The sequence below is a fragment of the Dunckerocampus dactyliophorus genome, chromosome 18 (assembly GCF_027744805.1).
Source record: "Dunckerocampus dactyliophorus isolate RoL2022-P2 chromosome 18, RoL_Ddac_1.1, whole genome shotgun sequence".
Classification (NCBI taxonomy): Eukaryota; Metazoa; Chordata; class Actinopteri; order Syngnathiformes; family Syngnathidae; genus Dunckerocampus; species Dunckerocampus dactyliophorus.
This window is the reverse complement of record NC_072836.1, coordinates 15,268,993-15,284,653: the sequence shown is the minus strand read 5'-3', so window position 1 is coordinate 15,284,653 and position 15,661 is coordinate 15,268,993. Positions and strand designations below refer to the sequence as shown.

General features: G+C 40.4%; 2 protein-coding genes across 6 annotated transcripts in view; one reads left to right on the top strand and one right to left on the bottom strand.

The window, feature by feature from the left end:
• The window catches only part of swsap1 (SWIM-type zinc finger 7 associated protein 1), an 87,408-nt gene that overhangs the window by 71,355 nt on the left and 392 nt on the right, over positions 1-15,661 (bottom strand). For 2 of the 5 annotated variants that reach the window (XM_054760517.1, XM_054760516.1), the window contains exons 2-3: positions 14,921-15,280; positions 1,550-1,645 (exon numbers count right to left, since the gene is read on the bottom strand). In XM_054760517.1, coding sequence (XP_054616492.1) covers positions 1,568-1,645; positions 14,921-15,280 — 438 coding nt within the window. In that variant the 3' untranslated portion in view covers positions 1,550-1,567. Of the gene's footprint in view, positions 1-1,549; positions 1,646-10,859; positions 10,915-12,923; positions 15,281-15,661 lie in introns of those variants that run through there. The other 3 variants (XM_054760519.1, XM_054760518.1, XM_054760515.1) reach the window with 3 other exon arrangements.
• Positions 2,472-14,367, top strand: epor (erythropoietin receptor). The gene is made up of 8 exons (XM_054760513.1): positions 2,472-2,625; positions 2,713-2,848; positions 5,005-5,171; positions 8,487-8,638; positions 8,917-9,073; positions 9,353-9,440; positions 9,521-9,608; positions 10,443-14,367. The coding sequence occupies exons 1-8, from the start codon at positions 2,520-2,522 to the stop codon at positions 10,863-10,865; spliced, it is 1,317 nt and encodes a 438-aa protein (XP_054616488.1). The 5' UTR covers positions 2,472-2,519; the 3' UTR covers positions 10,866-14,367.

Below are 15,661 nucleotides of genomic sequence, written 5' to 3'. Positions count from 1 at the left end.
AGAATGTCCAGCCATCTGTTGTTGACCTCAAGCCGAAACTAATTTGGGTTCTTCAGCAGGACAATGATCGAAAACACACCAGCAAGTCCACCTCTGAATGGCTGAAGAAAAACTAAATGAAGACCTTGAAGTGGCCTAGTCAAAGTCCTGACCTGAATCCTATTGAGATGCTGTGGCATGACCTTAAAAAGGCGCTTCATGCTGGAAAACCCTCCAATGTGGCTGAATTACAACAATCCTGCAAAGATGAGTGGGCCAAAATTCCTCCCCAGCGCTGGAATCTATCACAAACGCTTGACTGCAGTTGTTGCCGTTAAGGGTGGCCCAACCAGTTATTAGGTTTAGGGGGCAATCCTTTTCCCACACAGGGCCATGTCGGTTTGGATTTTTTTCTCCCTTAATAATAAAAAGTTTCATTTGAGAACTGCATTTTGTGCTCAGTTGTGTTGTCGTTGACTAACATTTACATTTCTTTGATGATCTGAAACGTTCAAGTGTGACAAACATGCAAAAAAGTACGTTTTCACCCCACTGTATATATACTGTACTGTATACTGTATATATAAGACAGAAACCAATGTGTTCCATTCTTGAAGTGACATCACTTCCTCCTTTTTCACCCCTTCAGTGACAAAGTGTAAAACAGGGTCAATACTGTACGTCAACATTGGAGCACACATCCCACACAGGAAATTTGCCTTTCAGTGTTGCTTTTCACGGCGAAGAATAACGGGAATAACAAGTGTTTTGGTGTCAGGAGCACTTTAAACCAGGGCGTTTGTCTTTCTTGTGTTTTATCTGACTGCCCAGCTACACCGCAGTCATTTCCTCACCTTCCCTTCCCGACCACCACTTCCCTCTGCTTGCCCTCCACTTTTACAACTTATCTGAATTGTGCGTCCACCGCTGGTAGTTCCCATTTCAGTAAAGTGCATCTTTTCTTGCATCAGTCCAGATTTGACTGGAACTGAGTGGCCCTGCCTTGTCTCAAATGATGTAAGGAGGCGCGCAGTTGCATTTGAACAGGCCGGGATGGGTCGGCCACCTATCAGGGTGAAGGAACAGCTTCGTCTGCTGCGCCGATAACGGCGGTCAAACGAAGACAAGGCGCGTGGTGATAAGGAACGGTTTATGTTTGCTTCTGAAGTCGGTAAACAGTGCACTGTTTTCTCGACACAAACAGGAGTCATCAGTTACAAGAATGACGGCCACTTGACAAGAGAAGAGGCAGAGGTGGATGGTAATAATATCAGTGTCGAGGGTATGGAATTGATACCGGTGTGATGATGTTTTTTAGTTCTCGTCTGTGATCATTTTCCGCAAATGTCTATTTGTGGCACGGCTCGCTACTCCCCCCTCCTTCATGTTGATATTATTCTCCAATTTTGCAATAAAAGTGACTTTTGGAACCGGAATTAGATTACATTCAGCTCCAGAACCCTCCCCTTCTCTCTTCAACTGCCACTGTTCACTCACGACGCCATTCAGGTTTAAAGCCTCACGCACTCATTAAACACATTTGAGGTATAAAATACTTGAAAGTACTCACCACTCATGAATGATCATGTCAGATGATCGATGAACAGATGGAATCGGGAGTCACGGTGTCGATGGTCACAGCACACAACGATGGTGCGTTCAAGGACTGCGGAACAAAGTGCAAAATCTTAAAAAAAAAACATTTTCAGTGAAGCGTAAAGACATAAACATGTGCAAATTGCGGGCTTTCTCACAGTGGAACATGCAGTGCTGTATGTTTTACCTGTATTGTCACGTATTTATAAATCATTACAACCTTACGGTGAATAAGATGTGTTTTCGGCAGGAAGACACGGCCTGTTTTTGGAAAAAAATGAATACAATAAATATTTTTTTTACCAAAAATCTGTACACTTTTATTACATTTATATTTTATTATATTTATAATTAGATATTGAATTATTGTTGTTATTTATTATGTGTTATTGTTGATATTATTACATTCATTATCATTAAAAATGTATTATTATATATTTATATTATAATTATTTAATATGTATATTTATAAAACAATACCTGTGTTTTATTGTGATTAGAATCATCAATAAATTAAAGGCAAAAATCACAAAGTAATTCAATTATGTTGAAAAATGTACATTAAAAAGTATTTGTATCAGTATCGTATTTAACTGGTATCGAATGGATACCAACATTTGCAGTATTGCCCACCCCCACTGGGTGGTAAATACTTTTTTTTTTTTTTTTTAACCTTACTATGGTTCCTCCTCTTCTACTCTTCTGACTTTAAGGAGTCAGTAAACATCTCCGCACACACCTTATCGCTGCGGAGCAGCCGTCTAACCGTGTTGCTCTATCCATGGTATCTGAAGCCCGAACAGGACAACCCCCCCCCCCCCCCCCCACCCCCGCAGTCACACACTCTCACACACACACACACACGCAGGCTTGACGCGTGTGTCAGTTTGCGCTCATGTTGTGCACAACAACACTCTTTGCGTTCCCGGATAGAAGACAGGAGGATGACATGTGATCACCTGAGAAAATTGCTGGCACTTTCCGCCACGGTGTGCGCCATGAGGGCGCACACCCCCGGCGTCCAAGTCGGGCGAGATTTTGAAAAGAAAGGTAAGGTTTCACTCTTACATATGCAACTTTTTTCCAACTGGGAGGATTAAAACGTGACTTTTGTCTGCATGCACCGCAACCGTGCAGTTTCTATCATGCTAAAAGAAGAAGCGGAAACACCAAAATGCTTTGCAGAAGGCAGGAAGGACTTCACCTGCTTCTGGGAGGAGGAGGAGGACAGCGCTGGTTCTGTGGACCAGTACTCTTTCACATACAACTACCAGTAAGAATTTACCGTCTTCATCTTCGTATTCTTTGTGTACAATTACAGCAACCACCGGGGGACATTTTGTACACGGAAGCTTTTCAAACCTGTCAAATCTTAGCCGCCTCTCCCTTTGCAGCCAAACGGCTGTTCATGCTTTGCGTGATTGACGACGAGCTTTTGGGTGGTGTCATGTTTCTTTGCCTGGTTAGTTTGGCTTTGAAAGCAGGTGACTTTGTAAGCTGAAAGCACTTAAAAACTGATCATAAATCCGGTTTTACGTGACGATTTTTCACCACTGGAAAACTCGTAGGCTGGTTCACATCTGCAGCGTGTGTGTGTGTGGCTGTGTCCTCATGCTGCACCACCTATCACGCCGCGCCTGCTTTTTGCCCAGCCGTGGTGCGGTCAAAGGCTCCTGGGAGTTTAAAAATGGTCGCGACTCAATTTCTATTTCCATTTATGAACCCATCTTTGTTATAATCTCAAAAGACGACACTTTAAGTTGCTAATTATTTTATGTGCAGCAAGCTTTGTTTGTAATTGGTCATTATTTCCTTAAAAATTCCTTAAAATCTAAGTTATTTCATTTGTATTATTATTATTTCCACAAGATTCCAAAACACCCCTACAGATGAGCACTGTTTTGGACAGTAACTAACAGATAGCGATGCTAGTTTAATGTCCGTAGGAGACACCACAGACATAACGCTAGTCAGGAGCAAGCTAGCTTGTTACTGGCCACCCATAGTTGTTTACACGCTACAGATGCAGTTTGATGAGGTCATAATCTGCGCGCCGGAAAATACGGGAGCCTATAGGCCTACTGGATATAGATTTTCTTTATAGGGAAAAAAAAAAATACCGATTTTACATTTTTATGCCAATAAAAATGCCAAGAAGTAGGATTCAATATTAATAAATGGAACATTTTTGTAGTTAGAGCATAGAAAACCTGTTTGACGTCGTAATGACTTTCTAAATACAATCTTAACCATTATTAGAGCCCTGTAGACATGAAATAACACCCCTATAGTCACCTTTACACTCCTATTATTCTTTGTTTACACCACATTGCTCACCTGTAATCCGCAGGCTACGGGATCACTGCAGGGACACAAGAAACAGCCATGGCTTCAACTATTAGCAAGCTAGCGAGCTAACTAGTTAGCCTCCAATGCGTTCACTGCTTTCTAAACTTAAGAAAGTCCATCATGTCGGACATACCATGGCTGACCCCATGTCATGTGACGGTAATCTCATGTCTGAATAATGGAACATTACGGATACATAATACTAAATAAAGTATACATTTGTCTTTCAATATTGTTTTTTACAAATAATACACCACAGTCAACCACGAAACAGCGATCATTTATCAATTAATTAATTTTTGAAAAACCGTGATCGAGCAAGGGAGCGATAATCAATCTGATATCACATGGGATGACTGTATAGTACACAGACCAAACTTTGTGTTATCATTGGTTATTTATGTCAACATTTCAGATTTATTTGATTTATTTTGGTTTTTTTCTACAATGTGCCACAGGCCAGTAAGAAACAAGCCACGGGCCGCGTATGGCCCCCGGGCCGCACTTTGGACACCCTTGCTCTCATAGGGTCTTCATCAGGGTTGAGCGCGTGACATGACGTCAACTCTATTTATCTCGTTAGCTTCCTTCGTCGCGAGTGAACAATTGTAATTCAAGAGAGAAAGGTGGAAATAATTGGTGCCTCACAAAAGTCATTTTTATCGCAAATGTCGATCCGAAATCAGAGGAGAAGGGCTGTACACCCTCTGGGTCTTGGATACGCACGGGAAATAATGTTCTACAAGCCCATGAATCACAGCCTTGTCTCCGCAGCGGGAGCACACGGACCGAACTCAAAACTGAAAGCAGTTAAATCAAACAAAATGCGTACTTGGAGAGCAACAAAGGTGCGAGCGTATTAAAGGGTCCAAATGAGTGCCGTGTACACACGTCCACTAGACAATCCCTGACATAGAGGCTCTGGCGTAAACATACTGCTTAGTTTTCCGATTATGTTGCCCCCTGACCAATTTACCGTAGTGGTACAGTCCTGATCTTACCAGATGGCAGAGATCATCCACCAAATGCAAACTGCAACCGCAATGTTCGCCTCAAAACCTTTTTCCGCGTCCCCAACAGAAATGAAAACAGCAGCAGGTGCCCGCTGACGGTCCACCGGGCACACGGCGGGAAGAGGCTGTTGGTCTGCCACCTGAATCGAACGCAGATGTTCGTCCAAATGGACATCCAAGTTCACCGGGAGACAAAGCTGATACACAATCGGAGCCTCCTCGTTGAGCTCGTGTGTGAGTCCTTTTTTGATGTGATTTTTTGGTTTTTAGGCACGTGAAAAAGTCTGGGGTTATATTTTTGGAGGGAAAGGGAGGCGGGATAATTAGAAGAGTGGAGGTGGAAGAGTTGAGGTGGAACATGATCCACTACAGGGATGTCCCGCCACACATTATATACATATAATTTAACAAACTAAAAAAAAAAAAAAAACAGCAAAAATGGAAAAAAATGCAGTAATTTTACAAGAATAAATTCAAAATATTAAGAGAAAAAAAAGCGGTAATCTAAAAAGAAAAAGTCGACATTTTACGAGAATAATGTGCTAATATTCTGATGAAAAACTTTAGCAGCTTAAAGTTGAAATATATTTTAAAAAAAAGCCGTTATTTTTAAGTCGTAATATTACCGTGATGGTCATGGTTGCATTCATTTTGAACAGGCATACGAGTTACACCTGAGTACGTCACACAGGACAGTTCACAGTTCCGCACGTCCAAAAAGGAGCAGGAAGAAGCAAAGTTTATTTAATCCTACCCCTCATCCGTTTCACATCAGATGCAATTCATTTGTTCACCCGAGTCTTTGCCGATGGTGAACACATGGGAACGCAATAAGGCAACATAACAATGCGGTGCAGTGACAGTCGAGGTATAGACTTGCTGCAAAGAAATGATATAGCAGACTTAATGATAATCACAAATAGATAATAACTGGCAAAAGGGTTCATTATAGCCGAAAACAGTTTGATAATGAGTGAGCCCTCACCAGAATGAAGAGTTAGTGGTCAGTTTTAGACTTAGTGTGTTACTGTAAGTGTTGTACTTGTACTTCATAAACATCAACTGCTTGTTTCTTAAAATCGCTCACTTCCTCCTTCCTTCCTCGCTCAGTCCGAGCAAGTTTTGTTATGAGAGACAAATTAAACAAAATAAAGTTGTTGTTATATTTTAGGAAAACTAGGTTGCGGACAAAGTTAGAATATTATAAGAATAAAGTCAGAATATTATGGGATTAAGTCATAATTACAGGAAGAACATTTACAAGAAGAAACTGAAACTGAAAGTTGGAAAAAAAAAAACATGTAATTTTACAAAAATAAAGTCGAAATGTTAAGAGAAAAAAATTGCAATTTTACGAGAATAAACTCATCATATTATGAGAAAAATTATGTCTTTTTAGTAGCATAGATTTGAAAAAAAAAACATTTTAAGTCATATAATTATGAGAAACAAAGCAAACAAAATAAAGTTGCTGTTAATTTTTTGGAAAATTAGGTTGCGGAAAAAGTTCTAACATTATAAGAATAAAGTCAGAATATTATGGGATGAAGTCATAATTACGGGAAGAACAATTGCAAGAAGAAACTGAAACTGAAAGTTGGAAAAAAAACATGTAATTTTACAAAAATAAAGTCGAAATGTTAAGAGAAAAAAATTGCAATTTTACGAGAATAAACTCATTGTCACGAACGTTGAAGCTGTCGGCAGGTTGACCCCCAGGGTGCAGAGAGAAGGCGGCAAGGTGCAAAAATAAAAGTAATTTTATTGCGCAGGACAGGAACAAACTAAAAATAACAGAGGAAAAACTCTGTGGGAAAAATAATATCAACTATACACAGGTAGGTGACAGCACGGAAAAATCAACGATGGAAATGACAACAACAATGAACCAGCGCGGCGCATACGACGGCGCTGGTCTTTTAACTGTCAGTGATTAGTATTGACCGCAGCTGTGCGGCCACCAGGCGTGGAGTGGCAGTTCCTTCCACCACCCCGGAAGCATAGCTTGCCAGAATAATGGCGCAGGACAGGAAGTACACGCTCCTGTCCTGCGAAGCGTGACACTCATCATATTATGAGAAAAATTATGTCTTTTTAGTAGCATAGATTTGAAAAAAAAAACATTTTAAGTCATATAATTATGAGAAACAAAGCAAACAAAATAAAGTTGCTGTTAAATTTTTGGAAAATTATGTTGCGGAAAAAGTTCTAACATTATAAGAATAAAGTCTGAATATTATGGGATGAAGTCATAATTACGGGAAGAACAATTGCAAGAAGAAACTGAAACTGAAAGTTGGAAAAAAAACATGTAATTTTACAAAAATAAAGTCGAAATGTTAAGAGAAAAAAAATTGCAATTTTACAAGAATAAACTCATCATATTATGAGAAAAATTATGTCTTTTTAGTAGCATAGATTTGAAAAAAAAAAATTTTAAGTCATAATATTATGAGAAACAAAGCAAACAAAATAAAGTTGCTGTTAATTTTTTGGAAAATTAGGTTGCGGAAAAAGTTCTAACATTATAAGAATAAAGTCAGAATATTATGGGATTAAGTCATAATTACGGGAAGAACAATTGCAAGAAGAAACTGAAACTGAAAGTTGGAAAAAAACCCATGTAATTTTACAAAAATAAAGTCAAAATGTTAAGAGAAAAAAATTGCAATTTTACAGGAATAAACTCATCATATTATGAGAAAAATTATGTAATTCTAGTAGCATAGATTTGAAAAAAAATTAATTTTAAAAGTCATAATTTTATGAGAAACAAACCAAACAAAATAAAGTTGTTGTTAAATTTTTGGAAAATGAGGTTGTGGAAAAAGTTATAATATTATAAGAATAAAGTCAAAAATATTATGGGAATGAATTCATAATTACGAGAAGAACATTTACAAGAAGAAACTGAAACTGAAAGTTTTAAGACAAAAACCCATGTCATTTTACAAAAATAAAGTCAAAATATTAAGAGAAAAAAGTAGCAAATTTACAAGAATAAACTAATCATATTACTACTAGCATAGATTTGAAAAAAAAATGTTTAAGTCATAATATTATGAGAAACAAACAAAACAAAATCAAGTTGCAATTTTCTGAGAAGAAAATTTACAGAGAATATTGGAGAAGAAAGTTTAAATATTTAGAAAAAATTTTTTTGAATTGATTAAGTGAAAATGTATCATTTCCCGCGGTACACCTGGTGGCGTACCTATCATATCATTAACAGCTAAACTTGGTCAAATCGCTATTATTAGCTGACAACAAACTAACTATATGCGTGTGTGCGTGTGCTACATCAGGCGTGCCTTACATACTCAAAGCAGGAAGAGGACATTCTCAATGCTTGATGCTTGCTGGACATTCAAAGGTTTGGCGCCCCCTAGGCAGCCGGAGGACCCCGTTACACAGGCATTCAGTCCCTTTAATTCAAGTTGTGGCGCAAAAGGCAACAAACAGAACGCAAAACCTGTAGAGTTAATCCTTTTCTTGCTGAGCTGTAAATTGCCTTTTTTTTTGTTTGTATTGTGTTGTTATACACACCAGTTCTCTTGGATCCTCCCGCTAACGTGACTGTCAGCACCACCGGTCAGCAAGGTCAGCTGAATGTCAGCTGGGTGCCTCCTACCCTCAAGTACATGGATGACAGCTTGATGTACGAGGTCTCGTATGCAACGGCAGAGAGCCACATGACACAGGTATGAGTGACCGTGGAGCCCGTTTATGTCGACACCCCTTAGACCGGCTTGGACGGTTGTTGACATAAACGAAATCAAAACCGGAACTACCCATTGCTTGCACATATATGTTGATGTTGACTTAAGCGGGCACTTTTTTTTAGAGCTAGCAAGAACATGGTGGATTAGGACTGCTCGACATAGAAGGGTTCCACTGTACTGTATTTCACTGTCTTGCTCTATAAATTACGGACTGCTGAGGGGTGTTCATTACTGAGAAAGGGCTTTTTGTTTTGCAGGTGGAGGTGGTACAAGCCAGCTCCGAGGTGATTTTAAGGGGCCTAGAGCCAGGCAGTAAGTACAAAGTGCGGGTACGTGTAAAGCTGGATGGAATAAGCTACAACGGCTACTGGAGCGTGTGGAGCGAGCCGGTGTTCATGCAGACACCGCCTGCAGGTCTGCATTCATTACCACTTACTGTACATCAGGGGTGTCCTGACTTTATTAAGCGAAAGATGCGTGGGGCCACTTTGATACATTAAAGACGGGAAAACCATTCAAATGGTTTTAAATAAAGAAGACATTTTGAAGATTTCCCTTCTTCAGTTGGCGTTCTGGCAATGCACGGCTGTGTTCTGCTACTAGCTTAATGTTGGCAAAATATCGTGGTGATAAAATGCTGTCCTACGCCAACAACGCACATGCAACCTTCTGCTCATTTCGTCCTTTTCCCAGAACTCAACCTGCTCATCGTGTTCCTAACACTCATCATGTTCTTCATCCTACTGGTGCTGTCGTTCACTGTACTCGTGTCCAATCGCAGGTCAGGATTTTCCAAAGTATCCACATCAGTTGACGCTTAGAGGAATCTTAGAATAAGTTTACCCGCTGTTATCGTTTCAGTTTTTTGATTAAGAAGATCTGGCCAACAATTCCAACTCCGGATGCCAAGTTCCAAGGCCTTTTTACCGATTATGGTGGAGACTTTCAGGTAAGAACGAGGCTTAGAGTCCTAGCATTATAGCACGGTGCGAGTAGATTTTTAGCGCCGTTCCTGGGCCACCCGAGAACGGCAAAAAACTGCAAGTAATTCAGGCACCAATGTAACTTTTTAAATAATTTTAGCCACTCTGATGAAGGCTGGACTATGCACAACATAAACCAACAGGACTTCATCAAACCAAACGCCTACCTCACGCATGGTGCAGCCAAAAATACAATTTGTACAATTTACAACCCACAAGGCATGCTGGGTAACCTCCTGTTGGGGGAATTGTGCGCATGAGCCTCCCAGTGTACCTTGCGGGTTGTAAGCGGTGCGTAAGCATTTATTTCGATGCCTGTATAGTCCATGTGGTACAGTTCCAATACTTGTGTTATTTATAGTTGGTTAGTTTGCTTTGATAAACTCCTGTTGCTTTGTGTTGTATGAGTAAGGGTGTAATTTCGGAGTTTAAAAGGGCGGGTTTTGCCACAAATTTTAAAATATGCTTTGATCAAAAATCAGCGAATCTGCAGGGTCGCGAAAGCTGAATTGTATTTACTGTATTTACCATCTTAGCGTAACGTATTAGTCTGTTATCACTCACTGATTAGGTAAAAACACAACAAAGGAATACTAAGTGCACTTTGAAAGAGTTCTGTCCCCTTATGGGGCACGACAGAAAATAATTGAGAACCACCGCATTACATCTGTTTCATACAGTACGTTACCCATTACATAAAACCATTCTTACCTTTAAGACTTCGAGGTTCCTACCAACGGACAGCCTAATTCATCTCAGACTATTAAGTCGGCCTGATCTTCCGTTTAATTCTTGCACAGGAGTGGCTAAAGCAGACAAACGGAGGCCTCCGGTTGACCCCAGCGTTGTTCTACGCAGAGGATTACCCCACATCTCTGGAGGTCCTCTCAGAGCTAAGCCTGAACCCCCCACCGCCCACCCCACCCCTGCCGCCCAAAAGGTCCAGGGCTTTCACTCTCCAATGCGCAGAGGAGGGTATGCAGAAAGGTCTCGATGTGGCTCTGACAGAGAGATGGAGAACTACGACACACAACCACTGGGTGATGGACTGCTTGAGGGCGCAGCAACAGTCCTCCCAGTCGCCTCTGCTGGAGTCTCAGGATGCTTATGTCACCCTCACTGGGAACAACCACAGCCAAGACGATAATAACACTCTTGAGGAGTCTTTACCCCTTGAGGTGCTTTTTCCCTTGAAGACGACAGCACTATCTGAAGCTCACTGATCTACCTTAGGTTTGTGTAGTCAAACCAGACTCTTGGCAGTGGGTTTCTCTGTGGAAAGCAGATGACATCGGGAGAGTCGTTATTGATGAAGCATTGTCCGGGGTGACTTCAGAGAAAGAGACTGCACCTAAACTGATGTTTATCAGTCAAACCTGCATGGCTTCTCATCAACTAGAACCACTCAGACCGATAAAGGCAAAATCAAGTCTTCCGTGATCTGTTTCAATACTTAGAAACGCTGTCTGTGTTGTTCTCGCTAAACACTAGTATTCAGTCGACGGGTTGGCATGACGATCTGGCAACCTCATAGATAAAATCAAACTAAGGTCCTGTCCACACAAGAATGCTCATGTTTTTTGGGGGGTGTTTTTTCGGTAGGTTGCAAAAAAATCATGTCCACCCAGTGTCGGATCAGTAAATAGTCACATCCACATGGGAATGGATGATTGGGAGAAAACGATGCAACGCATACTTACATACCTACTTGCAGCACTATAAACACACACACCAAAATTACAGAAGAAGAAAGCGTGCATGCGCATAAGGTCCGTCGTCTTAGTATAAGACAAAAAAAATATCAGGAAAATGGGAGTCAACTGGGAGTCATGCCAGTTGAACCGTTCAGATATTATGTTGGGTTTTCGGTAGCAGTACACGACCCGTCACTTCTGGTCGTTCTTGGAACTCAGTCTTTTGCAGGTCCACAAGGCAGCGGGAAGTCACATTTTCCTACCCTGCAAAATGCAGTTTCTATGCTACCCATAACGCTGTTGCCGTGTGGCTAAAAGACTGAAACGATAACATACTTTACCGTTTTGACCTGAAAACATTCCCGTGTGGACAGGCCGTTTATTACAAAACCAGAGGTCAAGCGATTGATTGTCTCATGTTTTTCCACAGAGATTCTTTTAGATTTAAGCTATCCTGTTGTTTAACCTCCGAAATGCCGAAGTACAGAGTGCCAACATTTAAAATGCTTCTGCTACTGATCATTAGTAGCTGACTCTACAAGTCCGTCCATACATTTGGTCTACCACTCATCTTGTTTAGTAAAAGCAGACTACACCTCAAACTGGTCTGTCAAAGGGAAATTGTGACGAGCACAAGCGGTGGGAATTTAGCCTAAGTGAACTACAATGGAACTGGCCTGAGTCGATCCCGTTTACGTCGATTAACTCATCAAGTCCCGGTCCACCGTGGTGTTCTTGTCACTAAAAAGCGCCTGCTTAAGTCTACCGATTTTCTCGATATGAAATTTAAAACCCAAAGGGCTGATTTCTAAGACAAATCGGTCCGTTTGTGCCGACAACTTAAAATATACATACGGTGTACATTGCAGTATTACGCTGGATTCTACCACACCGACTAACTTTTTTAAAAAAATGTTTTTTTCGATTGTCATGGATGGGCTGGGCTGGTCGGTCATCGAAAGTAGGAATCAAAATTTTTTTTAATGAGCGATCCCGGTAGAATCGAAACATCTCTTTTCCCATCAACGCTCGATGCTCGATGCCCAACCCTACCGGGCATTTAACTCGACGCCTGGCACTCTCTGCTCTCAGAGCCCACGATGGTGTGTGGGGCTGGCTGAACTAACAGGTCACAGGTCACAAGAAGAAACAAAAGCTTTACTGCACTATGGGATGGTTTGTAAGCGTAACTTGTTGTTACAACTCCATACAGTAAGTGGCGGTATGCATCGTAACTCTGCTTCTGCCACAGAATAAGATGTAGCAGGAGGGATCAGTGTTGTATTTAGCAAGTACTCAGACCCCTCTAGACACTCGTTTTCAAAAAAGTGACCTCACAAAAGGGCTCCTCCATTACCTAAAAGCACTCACAGGCAGCTTAGTCTTTTTTGTGGCATTTTAAAAAAAACAATAAAAACAAGGGACAGATGATATCTGAATATATTTGTTTTGCTTTTCATGTTTTTTTTTTTGTTTTTTTTTTACATTTTAATGTTTTGTCGCTCCAAGAATGTTATTCCTCTCTTCTACAGTGTCCATTGGCCAATTGGCCAACCACCACCACAAATAGATTGCAGTCCTGGGAAACACTGTATTACCGCAGCTCTGTTAGCCAAAGTTTAAATCACCAAATGAAAATAGAAGAATCAAAATAAAATGCACAAATGGAGGAAAACCATATCAACAAAACTCCGGTAGGTTGAAAAGTCCTTTAATACCGTCAATTCTCCTTATGTTTCTGGCGAATGTCACAAGTAAATATGCAAGCGATGGCTAGTTTTAGTTTCGATATCAGTCAGCCAGTCCAGGGGTTGTCGACATAAGCGGGTTCCAGTGTACTAACCGTCCAATAGCTCTTCCCTCAGCAGTATCACCCTAAAGTCGGATCTGTTTTCTTCTAAAAGGAGGTGAGTCCTTTGCCATGCTTAGAGGTGTTTAAACTCATTTGCAACAGCAGTATGCTATCGCCTCCAGAATCAAAGTACCACAAAACACACACAGGCACTGTCCGCAGTTTTGCAATTCTTCATAAAAAGTACTCGACACTTTAATGTACGAATGCCACCATGCAGGTGTTGAGAGGACAAAATGATGGCTGTACGCGGCGGTGACAGTGTTCTCTTCATTCGAATTTTTGGATCAAACTACAAATTTAAACAAAACTGAACTATTTTCCACAAATACCTTTAATGTGCAGGATTAACACTTTCAGGAAAATCTAAATTGACATTAAGGTAGGAAAAAAGTAACACCAGGATGTGATCTCGAGATGAGCTAATTCATTGGGGGTTACGATCCTTTGAAGAGATTTAAACAGACTACATCTTTCAGCTCTGCTACAATTCCTCCTTATGAGTACAAAACAATCACTGTATTTGTAAATAACATAACGTCGATTTCCCAGTTGTAGAATCCAAGATGACTGTAGGCTGCACAGGAACTGTTTGTGGCTAGATCTATTGTTTTGTATTGCTTGTTTCTACTCACTGCCGCCATCTGAAGAGCAGAAGACGTATTGGTGGTATTTGAATTAAAAGTCACACTAATGTTTGCCTTTGGTTTGCTTCTCTTATGAAAACATGTCCAAAATGTGTACAAACTGATGAAGACTTCAATAAATGTTTTGACTCCTATAATACATTGTATTATGACATTCATGTTCATAGAATGGAAGGGAAACAATTTCATTTACATTAAATGAATATTTTGATGTACTTTTCCAGAAAGGCAGCGCTTTTGGAGTCAACAAAATTTCTAAATCCAATCCATTATTAACGCATGAACTGAGAAATACACAGCAAACTGACTAAAACGCCCATAAACGCCCATAAAAATGGCTCGCTCCTCCTCCAAACCCTCCTGCTGGCTTGACATTGACGCTCTCCGACGATTTCACATCAACATTTGTAATAAAATACTGTTGTATTTATTCTATTAGACTTAAAATAACGCCGCATTTTGTAATAATTTGTAATAATTGACACACTTATTAGACGCATTTAAAGTATAAAATGTGTGCCCCCAGGCCATACTTTGGACATCCCTGCTGTAGAGGAAAATCTCCAAATATCAACTTGTCTGTTCTTTTTGAAAGAGAAAGACATTTCTGCATTTGTAATCAGGAAATGCTTCACAACTCAAACTGAGCAGAGAAATGAGCAAGGTTTATATGAAGAGTAATGGACTCTTTTAGTGGAAAACATTTTTTTAATCTTCTGTATGTCATATGTCATTGGTTAGGACTATGTCACGCTCGAGTGGCTGTTTGTACGGTCAGTTATGTACTAAATACAAAAAAAAATACAAAATTCTTGCGATAACATGTTGCAAACTTACTGTTACAAATCGAAGTGGCTTCAGTGTGTCCCTAGTTGATGAAAAGGTGCTCAAACTAACTTAAACTCCATTAAACCATCAGGAAACATTAACAGCTGCCACTCTTGGGCTAAAGCCAGCTTGACCTGAGAGTCTGTGGTGCAAGGCTCATGAGTGATGCCAGTTCCAGAAAAATAAATGTGCCACACCTCCTGCTGTCCCGCTTCTGTGGCTTTGTAGCTTCTGTCTTGGTGCAGAGTACATCGTACCTCAAAGTAGCGATCAAGGGCATCAAGGACGGGATCCGAAACGGAGGAGTCTCCACCGTCCTCTTGTGACTTATAAGAGGCGATTATGCGGCAGGGGGATGAGGTCGGTGCCTGCTGCTTAAGGACACTTGTGAGAAACGTAGCCGTGTCGCACAAAAGAGCTGCTACGTGTGCAGCGCAAGACTGCTCACCTGGGTGACACCCACTGTAGCGATCACATGCAGGTCCACACAGAAAGTCCTCCAATCTGTCAACGATGACCAGTGATGGAGGAGTGGGAAAAGTGTTGTTGGACTCATGAAGGCCTGCAATTTGCTGGAGCAACTCCTCCACAGTCCTTGGATAGCAGAATCTGATTTTCTAGCAAAGATAAATTAATGCTTAATTAGCATAGACAAGAATAATTAGCATAGACAAGCTGACAAGGTAAGACATTTCAAACTCACAGTGTCATTTATGCTGATTACATTCATTTTTCATTTAAGAAGTTACTGCTTTCTGTATGCTGTATGCAAATCCATTATATTAGCGAACAGCAAAACACAAAACAGTTATTACTAAATGTTGTACATGATCTAGGATGAATGAGATGGTTTTCTGTTTAAAAAAAGAAAGAAAAAGAAATGAACATTTTTCAGAGAGAAAGGTTTAGGGTTTCCCACAATTCATGTTTTTTTTATTTTAAAAAATGCATTCATTTATTATTATTATTATTATTATATTGTTCTATTAAATTGTTTT

Coding starts and splice junctions, on each gene's coding strand:
- epor (XM_054760513.1), top strand. CDS start 2,520: ATGACATGTGATCACCTGAGAAAATTGCTGGCACTTTCCGCCACGGTG. Junction 2,626..2,712: donor GCGAGATTTTGAAAAGAAAG/GTAAGGTTTCAC, acceptor GCAACCGTGCAG/TTTCTATCATGCTAAAAGAA. Junction 5,172..8,486: donor CCTCCTCGTTGAGCTCGTGT/GTGAGTCCTTTT, acceptor TATACACACCAG/TTCTCTTGGATCCTCCCGCT.